The 19482-nt window shown below is 38.6% G+C and overlaps 2 protein-coding genes across 2 annotated transcripts in view; both read right to left on the bottom strand.

Moving 5' to 3' along the window:
* LOC129134946 (SAM domain-containing protein SAMSN-1) overlaps positions 1-11988 on the bottom strand; it is a 58879-nt gene extending 46891 nt beyond the window's left edge. Inside the window, exons 1-4 of the mRNA XM_077174506.1 lie at positions 11930-11988; positions 8371-8439; positions 5328-5451; positions 3715-4091 (exon numbers count right to left, since the gene is read on the bottom strand). Coding sequence (XP_077030621.1) covers positions 3715-4091; positions 5328-5451; positions 8371-8373 — 504 coding nt within the window. The 5' untranslated portion in view covers positions 8374-8439; positions 11930-11988. The remainder of the gene's footprint in view (positions 1-3714; positions 4092-5327; positions 5452-8370; positions 8440-11929) is intronic.
* The window catches only part of SAMSN1 (SAM domain, SH3 domain and nuclear localization signals 1), a 65231-nt gene continuing 57731 nt past the window's right edge, over positions 11983-19482 (bottom strand). The window contains exons 6-7 of the mRNA XM_077174508.1: positions 15806-15892; positions 11983-11997 (exon numbers count right to left, since the gene is read on the bottom strand). Coding sequence (XP_077030623.1) covers positions 15838-15892 — 55 coding nt within the window. The 3' untranslated portion in view covers positions 11983-11997; positions 15806-15837. The remainder of the gene's footprint in view (positions 11998-15805; positions 15893-19482) is intronic.

The raw sequence follows: 19482 nt of genomic DNA, 5'->3' as shown, positions 1-19482 counted from the left end.
GTGATTCTACAAATGCATCTTCCATATTTCACAGATATTGGGATAGTGGATGGGTCAGCCAGTGATGTAGAAAAGGACTCATCTGCTTTTCTTCTCTTTGTCTCAGACTGTCCAGGATAGTCTGGGAACCCTTTTGTGAAGAGGACCTCAGCTGTGACCTCACTGTGCTCCACTGTGCCTTTCAGGTCCATTCAAGCCTAGCAAGCTCCTGTAGTTTACAGCCTTCTGACTGCAGATTTTTCCTGCCTCATGAGGTTGCAAAAGTCTTATGCAATTGCACAGATTGAGAAAAAGCAACAGAAGGCTGAAAGAGCTTCTATAAAAGTCATATGGACATAGCACTTCTAAGTATACTACTTTGTTGGGGTACTGAGTATCTTAGCATACAAATGACAGAAGGGCAGCTTTTAGTAAACATACACAAAAAAAGAAAAAACTAGTCTGAGACTGACAGCTTAACTGTTTTCTGCAGGGCTAAGCCTGAGGAATAAAAAGAAGTATAAAAATCCAATAACCTTTCCCATTAGGGTCAAGTGGTTGTTAAAGTGGTGTCTGGACAATCTTTTCTTCCATCCTCTGCCTGCTTTTAAGATGATTCATAACATCACAAACATCAGCCCAGATACCCCCAATATACTTTGTGATAATAGAAAAATATGCAACATAGTAGTTACTTTATCCAAACATGCAAGAATATTTTTCTTTTTTTTTCCCTCAAGTACACTGTATTTTTTTAAATGTACTCTTCCACTTTCTTAGGAAGAAGTATTTATAAATTACATGTCACTGGAAAGAATATCAGTAACAATAATTTCACATGGCAAGCTTGACACACCAAAAATGCAAAGGCTTTATGTTGCCCCTAGCAAAATTTTGGCCAACCACCAATTATATTTTAAAAAAGCTGAATGATAATATATATATATATATATATATATATATGTATAAGACCAGTGGTTAAGTTAACTCTGCACAAAGAATCTAATGGGTACACCATGGCAGGATGGGTGAAATATGGGTGGTCTGCAATATCCCTGTGCCAGAGCCTGTCCAGCTAATGCAGGTGGTTACTGAGGGCTTAAATGGGGGAGGCTGGAGAAGAGTGGCTGGAGGAGCCTGATGGAGCTGAAGATGGATATGGTTTTTGGAGTCTGTTCTCACAGTCCTTACCTAGCTGACCTCTGGCAAAATGAAGCACCATAAGGGAAGCTGTGAAAAGTGCTGGGGCAGAAGAAAGGAAGGAGTCAAGGAAGAAAGGTATCGAGGGAAGAAATTGAAGGAAGGGAATTAGGATAACTCATATTTTGTCTCTCTAAACAGCAATCTGTCATGGAGAGATCCAGGTCTTTCCTTGTGATTACAGGAGAGCACTGCTTAATTCACTATCTGCCATTCAAGCTACAATAAAGGCCAGGCCTGATCACCTTTGCATGCATTGCTGAGATACATCTGGACAATATTTGTCTGATCTAGATATTTGTCTGTCCCCCAAGCCAGATCAGCAGCAGTTTGCTGAAGGAATAGCAGAGTCTTGCATCTACCAGTATAGTCTCAATTTGGGACACACCAACAAGCATTTTGATAGCTCATCTCTAGCTATCTCCTGCACAACTTGCTGCAGCAGACACAACAGAGGAGTTACCAAGTCAAGGAAATGAAACCATACCTTCTTTCTCACAGAACAGGGAAGAGTATTATGGAATATATTGCTTTTACTCTAATAAGTAAATCAACATCAGAAAGAACATCTGCACCACCCCCTCTGTCTGATCCTCTCATAGCAAAACCACCAGTGTCCGCTTTGTGATCCTTAAACAGCAAAACTGAAAATCCAGCCTTTGTAATCTTCAGCTGAGCCAGTTGGTAGAATGCAGAGGCAAAGAATGAGATTTCTTGCCATTGGCTGTAACCTAAATCTAAAGGCACTAAGCCCACAGAGATACATTAAAGTCAGAGAGCCCGTCAGGACGGCAGATGGCAAAATAAACAACTCAGGAAAAAAAAGCACTAAACCCCTTGCTGGCACTTAATAGTAACATGGGTAGGACAAATCTCACCAGGGTAGGGAACATTAACAGCCTGTTTGTGACAAAATGAAATAAAATTATTTGAATTGACACTTATGTTCTCATAAATCTGACCAACACCCCTATTACTGTTTTTACCTGGGACTTCAGCCTTTGCTTGGGATGCTGACAGCTGCTTGCATAAAGGAGCCAGGCAGATGATGGAGGCCAGCATCCCTGACACAATTCACTCTCTGCAGAGACTCCTGTTTCCTGGCATGCAGGGGGACTCCTTTGACAGACCACAGCCTTTGTTCACAGCTCCCAGCCCATTTCTGCCAACTTTCTGTCCCACAGATCTGTCTGCAGATGCTCTCCCTGGGAGTGTGCAGGGCTGGGGCTGTCCAGGGTTTCTTTGATGCATCTCCCTCAGCTTTTTTTAGGGTAGTTTCCTTCCTTTCTTTTTCTAATTATCTACCAGTCAAAGTTTCAGACTCTGTTTTGTAGGAAAATCTACAGCTGGATAAATCCCACATTTCAGGTCCTGCCTGGTATGTCAGCTACTGTGTCATTGGAAAGGAGCTGAATTATCTCCTCCATGAATTCAGAAATATGGCTGCTGTACAGACCCCCATCTATTACCTCTCTAATGCTATATGGGCACTCTGAGATCTTGCTGCTCTCAGCAGGACACTCTCTCATCTCTGGCTGTGGTTGCTCAGCCCTACATTTGAACACTCAGCTGGCTCAGGTTTCAGCAGGTGTCTCACCTCCTGTGGCTTGGCTGTACTTTCCTGGGAGCTGGTCTTATTCCACAGTGAGAGACAGCTCTGTCCCTGGAGCACTGTAGAGGGAACAGGCAGAAAGGGAAAAGTGGCTGCTTTTTACTGCTTCCCTAAAGTATTTGATTCTACCAGTCACCTTCCATGTGCTCACCACTATGTGGAGTGCCAGAAGACCTGATGTGCCCAGTGAGGAGAGGGAGAAAATCTTTGTTGTAGTATCTCTATTTTGTATATATCACCAAAAAGAGTTTCTCTTGGTTTTGCTCTTCTAGTTTTGAATATCCCTTTTTTAAAAAGCCTGCAATTAAACCACAAAAACCTCCTCAAGAGATCTGCCCAGGAAGATAATTTCAGAACAAGGTTAAACTCTGCTTCTTTGTTTCTGTCCCTAGAATCTTCTTGCTGCCACATGGGTAATTGCAAAAATAGGCTCCACCAGCTAAGCTGACCAAGAAGATAGAAACACAGACACCTCTGCAACATCTGACATTTGCCTAAATAACTCCAGTGTCCTTTACTAGTATTGCAGTGACCTCTAGGAGCCTGCTCCAAGTCCATTGGCTTCATTGTCTCTTACTGACTTAGCCCAGACTTCCAGAAAGTTTTCTAAGCCTGAGAGGATGAGTATAGTACAGATGAAAAAACCAAAAAACATGACTGTGCTGATGAGAAACAGAATAGCCTAGAGCCTTCCATCTCTAAGCTGCTGATGTCTGCATCGTTAAAAATGAACTACCCAGGGCTATATGAAGCCCTGGTGTTAGCCTGAACAATGCATTCACATCCATTTACCTGAAATCTAAATTTGGTTTATAGCATTTCATAACCACGTGGAAGATGACAGTATCTCTTTAATGCTGAATCAGAGCAAAAAGTTTCCAATTTTTATGCATATCAGCACAAAAGAAACCACTTCCACTTACCCAGGAGTACTGTAGATCCATATCTGTTAGGGAATATGTAAGATGTGGCTGATGAGAAGAGCAAGTACAGTTTTCCCATTCCTCTATTTTTGAAATTAAAAAGTCACAAGGACAGAGCTGGTTGTCAGGAAATGGCTTCCAGTCACTCCACAAGTGAAATTCTGTTTCAGAATGAATTGAAATAGTTCCTAAGTTATTAAGTCTGGAAGTGTATGAGCGGCCCAGAGATGCAGAAATAAAATCTGTCCTGGTCTCAGGCTCTTCTTTTCTTTTTGTGTTATCTTTCCATGTCTTCTTTTCCTGAGGCTTTGTCAGCTTCATGCAAGAAGTTAATGCTTCTTCATCCTCTTCAGAGAGATAAGCATCTTCTAAGGTATCTTTAAAAATGCAAATATTTGTTATAGTATGTTGCAATTCATAGAGAAAGTAGCACACTTTTTTTTTTTAACTTAATAGTTACCTTTCCCACTATATAATGGAGAAGTCAAGGACTCCATTTAAAGAAATTGACAACAAAAATCTCCCACAAAAAAAACCAAAACAAACCAAAACAAACAAACAAACAAACAAAAACAAAACTCATACATGCATACCAAAAAAACCCCCACAAACAAACAAACCCCTAACAAAACCAAAACCAAGTAATTATGATAATTAGGGAGATGGAAAGGATTTTTTACTGGGTCAGGCATCTGAGCCAAAAGTGAGAATTATTCTCCATTTGATATATTCATCTTGTTCCCTCAAAGGTGTGGAAAATTTTATTAGTTCTGCCCATGAAAATTTGCCAAGTGAATGTCATATTGCTGATAGTTTCAGACAGCATGAGTTGAGCTGGAAAAGTTCAGGAAGCTTTCTGGACAATTGCTCTCCCACCCCTTGTATGTATGTTGTGTTACAAAAATCCCTATTTCCTCATGTGTTTCACCCCAGGCAGTGATTTGGCTGGAGCAGTAGTTCAACAGACAGTTTAAATTCATTTTGCTAATGCTAGATTATAAATAATCATACAAACAAGTGCATTGTACAAGCAATGCATGCGCTGTTAAAATAATGTTGGCAAAACAAGTTCAGAGGAAGAACTGTTGCACAGTCAGACCAGAGATCCATAGGAAACTCCAGAAAATCAGCTGAGGCCAGAATCAGTTCAGAATTCCTGTGTGTTACAGCCCTGGGCACTCAGGTATGATGAGAGACTGACTTGTTTGTCATACCTCAGACTTTCCTGCACTCGTAGATGCTGCTGACGCATGGATTAGCACTGGAAATTATCTTCCCATTTGTGAATTTTGCCTTTCTGACCCGAAATGTGATACAAAACTAGAAAACCCAAAGTGTCCCCAGCATGGAGACCCTGCTGTTATACAAGTCTATTTACCTAAAATCCCCACTTGCGAGATCTACTGTTACAAAACTCCAGCTAGAGTGACAGGAAACAGGTTTTCACACCATGAGGAAGTTAGAGCTGGAGTGGTATCACAGTAACATCTCAGTTGGGGGTTGAAAATTGTGGGTGGTGAATGACAGACCAGGACAGGATTGTTTACAGTTATGTTCAATCCAGTGTCATTTGCCAAATGTTGGGAAGAATGCTGATGTGATGCTGTACTTACTGAGGGGAACCAGAACGTGCTTGACATCCTCCAAGCTTTGTGTACTTGTTTTCTTTGTTCGGACCAATTTCTGCAATCTTTTTAATGTTCCCCTGGACTCAGCTTTATTGTCTGGTTCTGTACCCTGCCAAAAAAAAAAAAAAAAAAAACCAAACCAAAAAACCCAAAACAAAACAAGAAAGACATTAAAATAATCCTGAAAAATAAAAAACTAAGGGTAACATGATATTTATCTTGAGAATGACAAAGTGTTGGATTCAAAGAACTGATCATTGACACAATGCTTTGAAAGTTAGGCTTTTCCTTGCTTCAGACTAATAGGTAAAAAAGGGAAAAAGGCAGCTCACAAGAAACATCAAACTTAGGCCAGTGTTCATACTGCTATTTGCATGTTAGTTTTCTTGAGTACCTGAGCATTACTGAATACAAGCAGGACCAAGTGAAATAAACACATATTTTGTTTATTTCACTTGGTCCTGCTTGTATTCAGTACAGGACCAAGTGAAATAATGTACACAGCCCAAAAAATCTGAAACTGCTTTATTCTTTCAGGCACTGTTATGATAAAATAATCTTAGTTATGTAAATTCTTCTTCTTATTATTATTATTATTATTGATGATAATTATTATTATTACTATTATTGTTATTGTTGTTGCTGTTTTTATTATGTGTCTAGATACACCTTTCAGGGCTACCTTCATGGGTGATATAAATCTCACTGATGCTGATGGAGCCTATGCTGACTTCTTTCCTTGAGGATAGGACCCTAGGAGTCCTCCTTCTTTAATCACAATAATGCAAAAGTTCCCACAGTGGATAGCACTTGGCTTTAGACTCCCTCCTTCTCAGCAGCAAGCTATATTTCATGAGATCTGCAGTGTTCTGGAAACTGGGAATCCACCACAGGAGCAGAGCAGGAAGCCAGAGAGTTGAGACCATTTCATGTCTCCATTGTCCCTTGTAAGTCGTGGCTTCGTTAGTGTCTTAACTTTGCGGTGAATTTCGCAGCTATACCTGAAAGCTGCACTTTGGTCTCAAAGTGCCGCAGCCTGAACTTGTTACAGATGAAATTAAAACAAAATACACTTTCCAGAAGTTCAGCTGATGACCTCCAGCTTCTGGTTGGTGTCCAACAGAGAGGATGTGAGCCCAGGTAGACCCCCCATAGGACACAGTGTGGACATCATCTCGTCAGCACCAACTGTTCTGCTGTCCTTTTCCTGTCCTTCACCTGTGTTGTAGATTTCTATCCTCTTCCAAATTCAAGATAGCAGGAATGTATTTTTACCTCAGCTAACAAGAGAAACTGAGATTTTCAATTTTTCAGTCTCTCATTGTGAGATGTCTTTGCAAAATAAATCACAGTGGTTTAAAATGCTAATATTGCTCTCATATTAGATCTCTTGTAGCAATAATAATTTGTTCACTTGTAAGTAACGACACAAAAGCAACATGATGACTTTGATTTATGATCTGGGATTTCCATCATGGAGACATCAAGATAAATGGAAGATAATCTATTTAGATAATTTCATTAATGGCAAACTCTAATCCTCTTTTCCTTAAAAGCACTCATTTCATAGAGTCCATTGTTAGGGAAAAATCATAAGTGCTTAAATAATAAATGCAGTAACCCTCTTTCATGGGAAAAAAAGCTTGTGCAGTATCAGCTGGTGGTGAGACAGTCTTTAAATTTACAGTATTTTATTTTGGCTTACCTAAGCATTAAAATATGGATTTTTATCTGCCTATCCAAACATTCTTTGGTGTAGAAACCAGACAATCAGGTGAACTGTGCTTTGCCCCAATCTATAGCAAAGCTGTCTATAAGGAAAGAATTCCTGCATGAACAAGGACCAAGAATATTATTGATATCCCTACTTAATGGGCTTTAGTGATGAAAAAATCATGTGACCTCACAAATCAAAATGAATTGTACAAAAAAATAAATCACAGGCTGCCCTTTAGTTGCAAATAATTTGCATGAAGTGTGCAAAAATACTTAAGCACAAAAAATATACGTTTTAAAAATGCATTCTGAAATACATTACAGAAGAAAGACCTAAATTATGTCTGATAAACTGTTTCCAGTTTCTACAAAGGTATTTTAAATACCTTAGAAATCTTTGCACAGTGAGATGTTATGAGGATTAACCTGGTGACAGCAACACAGCAATTTGGAAGCTAAGTGTAAAACACTGCTGGTCAGATTCCTGCAATCTCAGTCCTGTTGAGCACTCTCTTTCCTGGGTGTAACTGCATTAATTTCAATAAAACTACTTGCACAGCATGTCACTTCTCAGTATAAAGAATTTAGTCATGGCACAGTCTAATCTCTGTGATTTTTCTTCAACTGCTTTGCCTTCCCCAAAGAAGTGCAATGATTTAATCATGACAACCAATGCACTTAAATTCAGAGTACAGAGTAATAGTGAGAAGATAAATATTAGTGTGTGTTTACTGTGTCCACAGTGCTAATTGTTATGGTACCTTAAAAATGTTTGGGAAGCTTCAGTAATAACATGGCTGAACATAATTAATATGAAAATAGTGTGTGATGAAAGCCAACTTCTTGCTCTGTTTAAAAGAGTTCTGTAAGACACACCAAATTTGGATAAATTTTCTTTTAAAAAATGTTGATAAAGCCATGGCCAGCCAGTGTATAGAGAAGCACTGTGCAGACTTTCCTGTGATCCTGCCCATATATATCTGACCTTTAGATATTCCCATGACGTTGGTCTGGTACTCCAACTGGCTTAAAATGAGTGCAAAGCAAACTAAGCAGCCTAAGATAACAGGCAGATTCTGTCTTGGGAATCACAGCAATAATACAATATTCTCTAAATGATAAAGAAATAGAATGATTAATAGCAGAGCAATAATAAGGTATTCTACAGAAGACAAAGAGATATCATGATAAATAACAAGGATATGGATAAAGATCTTTCAGCTTTTAGAGAAGGAAAATATAGCACAGGAAAAACCAGCCTGTTCTTCCCAGCTGCAAGTGAAAGAAATTTACAATTTTTATGGCCACTCACCATTTCACTGTTACCAGGTACACCTGGATTGTGAACTCGTGGTGGGATCCATTGCTCATAGTTTATCACCTAGATAGTAAGAAAAGTAATATAAAAAAAAGTTACAACTTACATAAGATGAATAAGCATTATTAGCATCATGTAATTAAATATAGTCAAGAGCTCAGCAGTTTTTCAGGCCAGTACTGTGTGGATATGAAAGTAAAAGACTGACACACACCAGCTGCCACACATTGAAATTGTTTTGGTATTGTATGGTCTTGATTTCCTCAGTTATCTGGGACTCAGTAACATCTTGGAGACATCACAGTGAAAGCAGTACCATGGCAGAGCTGTGCATTATAGTGTGGGATCTTTGGATCTCATCCTAGATCTTGGCTTTCCTTGCTCAGTGAACAGGAAAGCCAGAGAAGACTTCCCTCAGCAGCAGCCCTCCAGCTGAGGAGCATCACCAATGCAGTTCTAAAAAGGGTCTTGCTTAGTTCACCTAATTTTTCCTGGGATGTTGGGCACCAAGGGTGTGAGTTTGAACTGGATTAGCAATGTGGAGAAAATGGGACGATCCTTAGAACTAAGACAAGACTATTTACACTTTGATCATCTGCCTATAAGCCAATTGTTGGTCAGAGTGTCCTCAGGAGAGGAACTGCAGGGGAATACACCTTCCTTGGGGCACTGCTGCAGTCCCTAGGGGGCAAGCCTGGCAGTGCCTCCAGCTCAGCAGGAAAGTGATGAACACTGGCCTTTTTTCCTTCATGAATATGAATGACACGGTGAAGGCTGAATGCAACCTATGAATTTACGTGAGAAATGAGGCATGAAACATTTTTGAAAATGTATTAGCCCAAAGACTGCGTTACTTGGTGTTTTATGTCCTTCCCAATATGCTACAGAGGCTTCCAGCCATCAAGGGAGCCCTGCTAGACACAAGTAAATAAGAACAAAGGTACAAAAAATAAATGCAGAAAATAAAGGCACTTTTTATGGAAAGGTACAATTATTGCAGCAGTGTTCATGCTATATCCCTCAACCTGTACTTCTGTTTTAAGCCCCATTTTCCTGCACTTACAGAATGAATGGAATGAATGAATGTCAATTTAGGAAATGGAGAAGGATTAAAGCTTTTTGTGAAGCACTCAGGGAAACTTATTTGCTTTCCCTTTTTTTTTTTTCTTGAACTAGAAGAAAAAAAATCTAAGGTGTTCATCTGTTCTATTTACTCCTGCTTGTAAATTTGCCTCTTCCATGGCTCACAGAATCACAAACTCCCTTAGAGCAGCTGAGGTAGGAATGCACTTTTGGGGATTGTCTAGTGTAGCTCCCTGCTCAGAACTGGTCACCAGAGCAAGTTGCATTGGTCCATCTCCTGACAGGAATATCTCCAAAGATGAACTTCTCATATCCTCTCTAGGAAGCTTCATCAGTGTCTGACCACTCTTCTTATACTAGAAGAGCGCTTTCTTTATGTTCAGTGAAATTTCCTGTATCTCAGTTTGTAGCCATTGCTCCATCATGCTCCTGGGAGTAGCAGCCTGTAATTCCCTGGACTTTCTGGGACAGCTGAGTTGTGTGAGCTATCCCAGCCAGTTTTGTGATCCTGAGGCTGCAGTTGTGCAATTGCATGCAGACTTCTAATTCCTCCTGTCTGTTCCCCATGCTGTGTGCATCAGCACACAGGCGCTTCATGAGCACACTCATTTGTGCTGATTTTGCAGAAAAAGAGCTTCCTCCATAATGCTGTTCTTTCAGCATTTCCTTGTTTGTGTGCATAATGTAGTGCAGCAAATGAAAACAGATATAATCAGACTATTTTGGAAGCTTTAAAGAGAACTGTATCAATGATGATATATGAGAATAATTATATCAATGATGATATATGATAATGAAGACATGAGGTATCAATCAATCACTAAAATTCAAAATAATTCCACTAAACTTGAATTTTTTACAAAACAAGTGCAATAGGTCTTAAACTGATACCAAAGTTTGGAGGGACCAAAGACCCTATAGTTCATCATTCATGCATCTGAAAAAAAGTCTTCTAATGCTTTGAGAAGTCAATAAAAGGACTTTGCTTCTAAAATGGAGTAAATAATTCATGGGGAAAAGTTTTAAAGGAATTTTATGGGAACTTAAAGCAAACATAAGCCTTATTCCCTTTTCACTTCCATGGTCTGTCATGTCTGGGCAATGACCTCCTGAACCTTTACCAGGAGCCAGTCCAAAAGCTGTCATGGCAGGATAGGGACAGAGCCAGAGATCCCTCACACTAAGGGAAGAACTACTGTAGGAAATCAAAGAATAATCTTTCTCCACAATACTTAGAGAATGAGAGAAAGAAATCAAAGACAATGAGAGATGCAAAAGAAAAAGAGTTCTTTTCTCCTTTCCTTCCTCCTCAGATACTCTTTTGTCAGCTGGGAGAGGAGATAATCGTGAGAAAAAACTAACAGTGCAGAGACAGATAAAACCCTGAGGGAAAGCAAGAGGAACCTGGGACACAGTGACTTTCCATGGTTTCCAATATGGAAATTTTCTGTCCCCCAATATACAGATCATTTGACTCTTTTTTTAACCCACATCTCGACTTTGACCTACACTGGAGCTGAGCACTGCCTAAACATTGTGTCTTCACAGTTCCCTGTCTTATCTCAGATGCCTTGAGGGTGATATATGTACATTTTTTTCTTGGTTTTAACCTAAACATCTAAAAGGACTCCTGACATTGTATAGAAACAACAGAGGAAGCTCAGCTTGGAGCTTTTTCTGAAGTTTAATGCTACTCACCTTGAATTTAAAACTTTTCTGCAAAGGAAAATTTAATAGATTTTCAGCTTCTAAATAATTTTATTGTATTCATTCCTCATTTAGAACACACACATATATACAGGTGTGTTACACATTTTTAGTCCCAAACTGGGTAAACTGTTATGTTCTGTGAAATCAGCAGAGCTAAGCTGGTTTGCTACAGATAGGAACTGAAGTAAAATATTATCAGAGCAAAAAATGGACTGGAAGTGAAATAAAACCTAAACACCAGTCATTCCAATTCCAGAGCGACCAGTCTTTCTCCTCACAGCTGATGGGCTGTTACCTAATTTTATGTTGTTGCTATGATTATGCAAACCCAGTGATCAGAATTTGTTAATTCCTCATGCCAGTGGGATGACCAGTACAGATGTAGGAAGAAGAGATATGGTATATGCTGATAGAAATTCAGAGAGCATTAGGATACATATGCCTGTATGGATCATGCAAGACAGACCTAAACACTCAGGATAGATCTTGCCAGACACAGTTCTAGCACATCAATTTAGCAGAAATGTATTCACTCAGGGAAGGAAGAGGTTTTCTAGGCAATGAAATCCATATGGCCTGCATAAGAAAAATCATGAACAACTTTGGAAGTCACCACAGTCTTCTTTTAAAATCAGCTACTAAAATACAGAGGCATACTGAGTATGAAGTTTAGGCTGGGCAAATGCTGAATGGAAACAAGAAATGAAATTTTATTTGAATGAAAATTTAGATTCTGAAAAAAAAAGAGTAGTTGTTTCACCTGACATGTTGTTTCTTCTATCTTCTTTCCTTGGAGCAAATGTATTCCATCAGCAATAATATTATCTTCTGTGAATTATGACCAAAAAAGAGAAAACATGCTTTAAAATGTCCTGCTTTATGCTTTAATGAGGAATATCATTTGAATTGCACTTGATGTTTTGAGCTGACATTTTGACTCTCTGAAGTTAATCTTATATCATTTAAGCACACATTTTATATTAAACTGCTTTGAAGTGAGACTGCAGAACAAATTGGCAAACTGACTGACAGAAAGAAAACTCATTCGTGCTTATTTCTTCTTCTGTACTCAGTCCTCAGTTTACTAACCCAGAACCCCACTGTGACTTTCCTCTTGCCCTGCTCATTTACAGCAGTAAAGTCTAGAATATTCACACAAAAAATGAAGGGCAAAAATGATCTTTTCAACTGAAATCTGTTTAATTTAGATTAGATTAGAAATTGCTTTCAAAGGATGAACATCCTTCCATCTCTTGCAATAAATGGACGTTTGGATGGGAAGAGTATTAACCTTCACTACAACAATGAGCAATAACAGGTCAAACAAGTCTGGAAAAAATATTTTAAGCAAGCTTACTTTGAAAGATTTACTTTTACTCCCAGTCTTAAGGCAAAGCACCCACCACTGTGCAACTGTAGGACAGCCCTAGTGATTAGATTACATGAGAACAGATATCAGGATCACTCAGACATTGCAGGGAGAAAAAAAAAATGAAGAAAAATATCTGCTAATCACACCACATTTTCTTAAGTCACCAGAAAACAGCAGGAATGTTTTGGGTTTTTTTCATCATTAATCCTAATTTGGCATTTTTATTGCTTCTGTGGAATACCTTACGGCATCAGTAGTTGTCCTGTTTGCAAAAGGACAGCTTACTTAACATATAGATCCACAAAAACTAACTGTATGGAGGCAAGACTGATTGCATTCCCTACTATTAACAGGAAAAGAAAGAGTAATTCAAGGAACAATTCTGTGACTTAGATTCTTTAGCTATCACATGGAAAAAGTTTCTGAATGTGATTATTAAAATTTATATTCAAAGAGGCACATAAAATCCTGATCCAGATTTTGTCTTAAGCACCTACAAATCTCCCTGAAGTCACGGAGGGCCTGGCATCTGACAATCTGGTTGTTTATTTCATCATATAGCTAGCTGGACTTCCAGGAGCACCATAACTCATGTTGAATGGTGCTCATGCAACACCAGAATAACATAACTGGATTCTTTCTGGTCCTGTTTCTATCTCCTGCATGCATCTCTGTACATCACATCCCTACACTCTGTGAGCTTGCTCTGGAAATTCAATCCTGCAGTGTTCAGCTCTTTGCTCCAAATTCCTCTCACAGTCTAATCCAAAATACTATTACTGAGTATCTGTTTGCAGCTGAATCATAAACAATTGTGGGGCAACATAGAAAGCCCTTAACCTGACAGCCTATATACAGTGACACTGCTTTTGGCATAATATTGTTCAAACCCAAATTAAACCAGCAAGTTATTAAAGCAAACCTCAGTGGTCCCCCCAAACCACAATGCCTTTTGTTAGCCATAATATCCTGCACCCACAATGCTCTTACATCTTGCTGAGATCAGCTCTGCAGCCCACTGAATTATGGAATAAAGTGTTTGTGTAAAAACCCAACCAAACAACAATAACAACAAGACAAAACAAAAACAAAAAACCAACAAACACACAAAAACCCCCATGCAAAATATATAAATGAACTTCAAATAGAGCTGCAGTGTTCTTGTCTTCCTAAGTCTGCCAACAGATACCAGTCACCTTCCTGTGGAATGAATTAGGAGCAGTGGAGAAATGACATCCACTGGCTCTGAGAGGTTTTGGCTCTTCCCTGTTTGTTTCCATAATCTTTCATGGAAGCCAAATGACTGTGACTTCCACAGTCAACTTTTCAACAGTGATGCTTTTAGGCTGGCAGATCTTGTGCTGATTATTTGGGTTTGGCCTTGTGAGCAAAGGCAGATGTTTTCCACTATTGTGTCTGTGGGATATGTATGTGCTCACTGCATTTTCATCCTGGAAAGCTTGGGTTTGTAGATGTAATAATACACATGCTGCCATCAAGGGCTTCATCCAAGGGCTACCAGGGTCTATGGATGTCTCTACAGTTATTTCAGTGAGATTTGAGACAGGTTTGTGGATACAGCTCAGAAGTAAGCAGAGAAGTCTATGGTGACCACCATACATAGCTTTTAAAATCTAGCAGAAATTAATTTTATGCAATAGACTTGAAGACCTTGAAGGATTATCTCTGCTAAGAGAAAAGTTTGATCAATAGTGACGAATTATCTTGATCGATAGCGATACACTGTAAATCTCCTTGCAAAGGTTTTCACTACTGTGTGAAGGGGACTTCCCTTGAAATAATTTTACTGCAGTAGGGGAAAGGGAGATTTTTATTTAGCTGCCAGCTTTGCTTCCTGTTCCCTCTGGGCCCCTGCCCTTCAATTACAACACTTGTCAGCTTTTAAAATGTTCACTGCTTCTTTTGCATGCTTTGGATATTTAAAAGGGTAAAAAATGCCTGGAGTAGAAAAGACTTTGTAGGAAGGTCAGAAAGTTCTACTTTCTCATCAGCCTCTCCCCACTTCCAATCCAGTACCCTCTGGAGTATCATTGGAAGAATCATTCCAAAATGGTTTTGGTTAAAGACTTGTCAGGAGGGAAACACCCAATATTTCCTTCACCTATCATTAGAACCTGTTCCTTGCAAGTCAATAACATTTACTGAATGTCATTTACTGAAGGTCCCTTTTCCCCTCACTAGTTCAGTACAAGAATTCCTCTCAATCTTCCTGTCATCTCTTATTTCTGGTTCTGGTTCAACAAACCAAATTTGTCCATAGATGGGCAAATGCAAAATGTATTGCAATTTCAGATCTATTTTCAAACACTCAAGAGTTTAACTTCAAGTAGTGAGCTGAACTAAATTCAGAAGGAAAGCTGGTGCCCTGTCCATTGCTCTACTTGACATATCCATGTAATAGTGGAATCTCCTATCAGTGGATGATCTCTAGACCATTTGTGCAGGAGAAATTCCAAATTTTTTAGTTTAAATTGAGAACAAGACATACTTTCACTTTAATCTCACATATCTTGGTTTCTGCTTCTGCTTCTTGTCTGGTTTGGTCTGATTAAACAACAGTAGGAGTTCTACCTTAACTTTGAAAAGTACAAATATAAATTCCATTCCTGGAAGCAACATCAGCAGACTATCAAAGGATGTTGATTTTTAAAGTCCAGTTTGTGTTTAAATAGGTGAGGTAACTGCTCACTTGTTAATACTCAATGTTATTTTAATGAATCTATATTGGTGCACTCTTAAGCAGTGTCATTAGCAACTTCCTAATATTAGCTGTAAGGTTGTTTTAATAAAGTTAGTCAGAACAGGTTTAGAAAGAGAATCAGACAAAGTACTTGCATCAATTTGGCCATCTCTCTTTTGCACCTGCCACAAAAAGTTTCTTCTGAGAAAAGTTGCACCCTTTTCCTGTTGGATATCTGAAGCTGCGTAAAATACCCAGGAAACATGGATTACTGCAGCTGGCAAACCCTATACAACACAACTCTGGCAATTTACTGCAGGGAAAGTCTCTTTTGGCTCATGGACTACAGAGTGAATGGGTCATAGAATGTGTTCTTATCTTCCCAGTTTTAAGATAAGCTTTATTCTAACATCTTTTACCCCTCTTGAGGACAAAATAAATCTCTAAAGGACCTGACAATCTTTTTAGCTGTATTATTGGCGAAAAATGAGAAATTTTCCAAGATGCCTTTTTAAATACTTTGCTGAAAATGCAAAATCAGCTGAAATATGTTTAGCAATTACCTTCAAGATGGCAGTGCCTTCTGATGTAGGAATCATTCTCTGGCTTCCTGGAACCCTGCCAAAGTGTGCCATTCACATTTTTCCTGTCTAAAGTAAAAGCACAGAGAGCAGTCACCTGAATTCATAGCAAACCCGTGAAATAACAGGAAATTCTATAAAAATAGCATCAGCATGCAAATCAAACAAGCTTGCAGAACACTGAAGCATCTGCTCAGACATGGGAATGAACTGATGATTTTGCAATATAGGAAGATGGATGGATGATGGATGGATGGTATTTATTACGGTCAGACTTGAAGTTTTATCATCTTTTGCTGTGGTCTAATACCTCATTTAACACTGTTAAAACATGATCAGAATGATTGTTATCTTAACCCTGGATCTAAGACCTAGGATCCCGTAGATTATCTGTAACTTGGTCTTGCTTCCAGGAATTGTATAATTACTGTATTATATATTGCACATTGTATTAATTGTACGATTATTGTTATTATTTAAGTCTCTCATTACCGAGCTAGAGTGTTTGCAAGGAATAGCATCCAAGATGCCCACAGGGATGCCCTGTGGACTCCAAGGCTTGGACTGTCTCAGCCTGGCTGGCTGAACTAGGCTGGCTCTGAGAAGGAGATGGCCATTCTCCTGCTCTTTCAGTGAACTTCAGAGTGCCCGTGCTTCACAACATGCAGACAGCTATTTGAGGTTTGTGCTTTCTGGATTTGTTTGGTTTTGTTTTGTTGAGTTTTATTTAATGCTGGGTTTCACTCAGAAAATTTTCTTTGTGAAAGCTCTTGTTGATCCTGTCAGGTGCAGGGAATTCATTACAGTTTTCTGTCCTGCATGAAGTGTTCCCCGTGCAGGGCTGCAGAGTGAAGCCTTAACACAGGGGAGCTTTCATCTATCTGGGACATGTTGTGGAAAAGAGCCACATCATTACAGCCACATACAATAGCCTTTGTACTCAGCAAGGACTAGATTCAACAACTGAACCAAAACTCCAAAGAATAAATGAAAGCATGATAACAGGAAGCTCTCACTGAAAAAAAAAAAAAAAAAAAATCCAGGAAATTTTACTTTTAAGAAGCTGATGATTATTTCCTATAGAGTATTTACAAGATAGAACCCATTGAAACACAAGTGTAGATAACAATACACAGTGTCAGGATGGGTTTAACAAAACCCCTGAATTTCCTTCTGGGTGATCTTGTTTGTGAAAATTCTCACAAAGTAGTTTAAAACAGGAAAGGGCAGGGACCTGAATTTTCTTAGATCAGAGACATGTCAGGGTTTTATTGAAATGATTAAAAGAAACACGGGACATGCTGAGTATTTCTAATGTTGTCCCATAACAGGTTCTTCATCTCAATGTGGTTTCTATATTTAACCAGTTTATTTTCAATATCTACCTACACATGTGTGTGTGGCAAGCAGGGAAGAGGGGAGAATATATTGATAGCTTAATTCTATTTTTTCTTTTCCTTTGCATTTGCTCCAACAGCTGTAAAACAAACCAGACCCTTAATTAAAGTTGGCTTTCTGAGATTAGCAAGTAAACAGTAGATGATTTAAGCAGCTACTAACCAAATGCTTCATTTTCAGACATGGACTTCTGGATGGATCTAAAAGAATTAAAAGAATTTACCATTAGCTGAAAGTCAGAATGAAAAAATTAAAGTGTGTTTAATCAAATATGGGTATTTTCAAACTAATTCTTCAAAGCAGGGCACAGGGATTTAGCTGTATTATTCCCACTGGCTTTAATTGGAGTTACTTGTCTCATTCACCCAGTCATCTACTCCCACATGCCACACAAAGCTCTGAAAGCATCTGAGGCTCCATTCTGCAAGAATATGTGACTCAAGTTTCTTTTTGAAGAGAAGAATTCATGCTGGAATCCAAGGAACCCATCAGGAAGAAAAGAAGAGATGCTCTCCTTTAGACATGATCTGAAGTGTCTTACAACTTTTAGAATTATTGCCTTAAGTTTGGTGACATGATAAGGGATTGAACCAAAGAGCTACATAGGAACATACCATCCCCAGGACCCTGAATGTGCAAAAAGCCCCAGTAAACCTTGAGCTTTTTTGCACATTTACATCAAGGATTAGTCCTAATTCAAGCTTCCATCTGTGGTCAGCAGTTCATAGAGGACAACTTGAAGAATAGATTAGAGAGGGGAAAACAAATCTTTGAATAAAGGTTAATATGCTTCATTTTATCCATTAAAAACCCAGCAGAGAGAAGTTGATGAGCAATGGTTATAATAGAGCAGGGATTGTCTAATCTGTGACAATGATCAGCAGAAGGGAAAGAGCACAAAATCTGGGACACCAAAATCCTCAGTCATGCAGGTGCTGAAGGGTTTCCTGAAGAAGAGGGTGCAGCTAAACAGTTGTGGGATTTTTAAGGAACTGGTCTGTATCCACCAGTTCCTTCTAAAATTATTGGATTTTGTGATTCCAGAATTCCACTGTTTAATTCTTCTCATCTAAACAAGGAGTACTTATGTTATTTCTGCTACTCCATATAATTTGGTGCTTCCTTTGTTGCCCCATTGTGGGGAACAGAGAATGATTAACTCCTCGTTCACTTCCTCCATATCTACATGAAAGATCAATGGGGAAATTTCTGCATTATCACTGGGAGTGCCATGCCAGGACAGTGATGGCTGGACACAATGAAATAATTTTAATTACAAAATATTTTCATGTTGATTCAAACTATTTTCTTACAACTTATTTTTTTAATTGATCAGTCAAATTATCTCCATAATGCTTCTTAATTCTTATAATTTTTTCTTGCAATAGGTTTCAAAAGGAATAGTTTATTTGCATTGTAAAATTTGACATTTTTAGCTACAGACTGCTAATTTTTTCATGGGGAAGACCTAATTCTGATCTAAGCAGGGCACTTGTAGGCATCTAGGTGATTTCAGCATATCTGATAGAACTTGATGAGGCCTAAAGAATAGTTTGACTTCCTTTAAAGTGTAAGAGAATGATGAGAAATCCTTGAGTACTGGAGTTATGTCCATATTTTAATTAATGAAATTTTGGGAGGAGTTTCAGAGTCCTGACTGGTGACATAGAGTCGAGATCTCACAGATGAGTGCACATGTCTCTGTGTTTGAAGCTGATAAGTTACTAGTGTTTTTATCAGATGACAAGAAATAGATTAAAACTCTTATTTAAGACAAAAAAGCTCTTAATTTTCTTAGAAATCTTTACCCATTTTGAGATTTTTCAGCAACAGACACAGATAACATTGATGTTCTGAGTCTAGTGGGGCCCCACCTACAGATGAAAAAAACAAAAACCAACAAAAACTCCAGGGATTTTCAAGTCTGTCACAGCAGACAGATAAGATTTGTCTGTATCATTTCATTAGGCAGGATTTCAGATTTAATTTGAAGGGCTCCACTTCAGTAATGCAATAAACTTCAACATGCAGCAAAAAAAAGAATTTTCAAAATAAATTCCTCTCCCTGCTAATAAATATTGATCATTAGCTCAAGCCATAGCATTGTGTCCATGAATGGGATTCGAAACATGTTGCCATCACAAAAACGATTCATAAAAAATTATGTCTGACCCGCTTTATCCGAATCATTTTGCAAACAAATTTTTTGCTTGGATTAAAAACACAAACAAACAAACAAACAAACCCTCTTCAGGAGATTA

The sequence above is a fragment of the Agelaius phoeniceus genome, chromosome 2 (genome assembly GCF_051311805.1).
Source record: "Agelaius phoeniceus isolate bAgePho1 chromosome 2, bAgePho1.hap1, whole genome shotgun sequence".
Lineage (NCBI taxonomy): Eukaryota > Metazoa > Chordata > Aves > Passeriformes > Icteridae > Agelaius > Agelaius phoeniceus.
The sequence above is the reverse complement of the archived record's forward strand: the minus strand, read 5'-3'. Positions and strand labels throughout refer to the sequence as shown.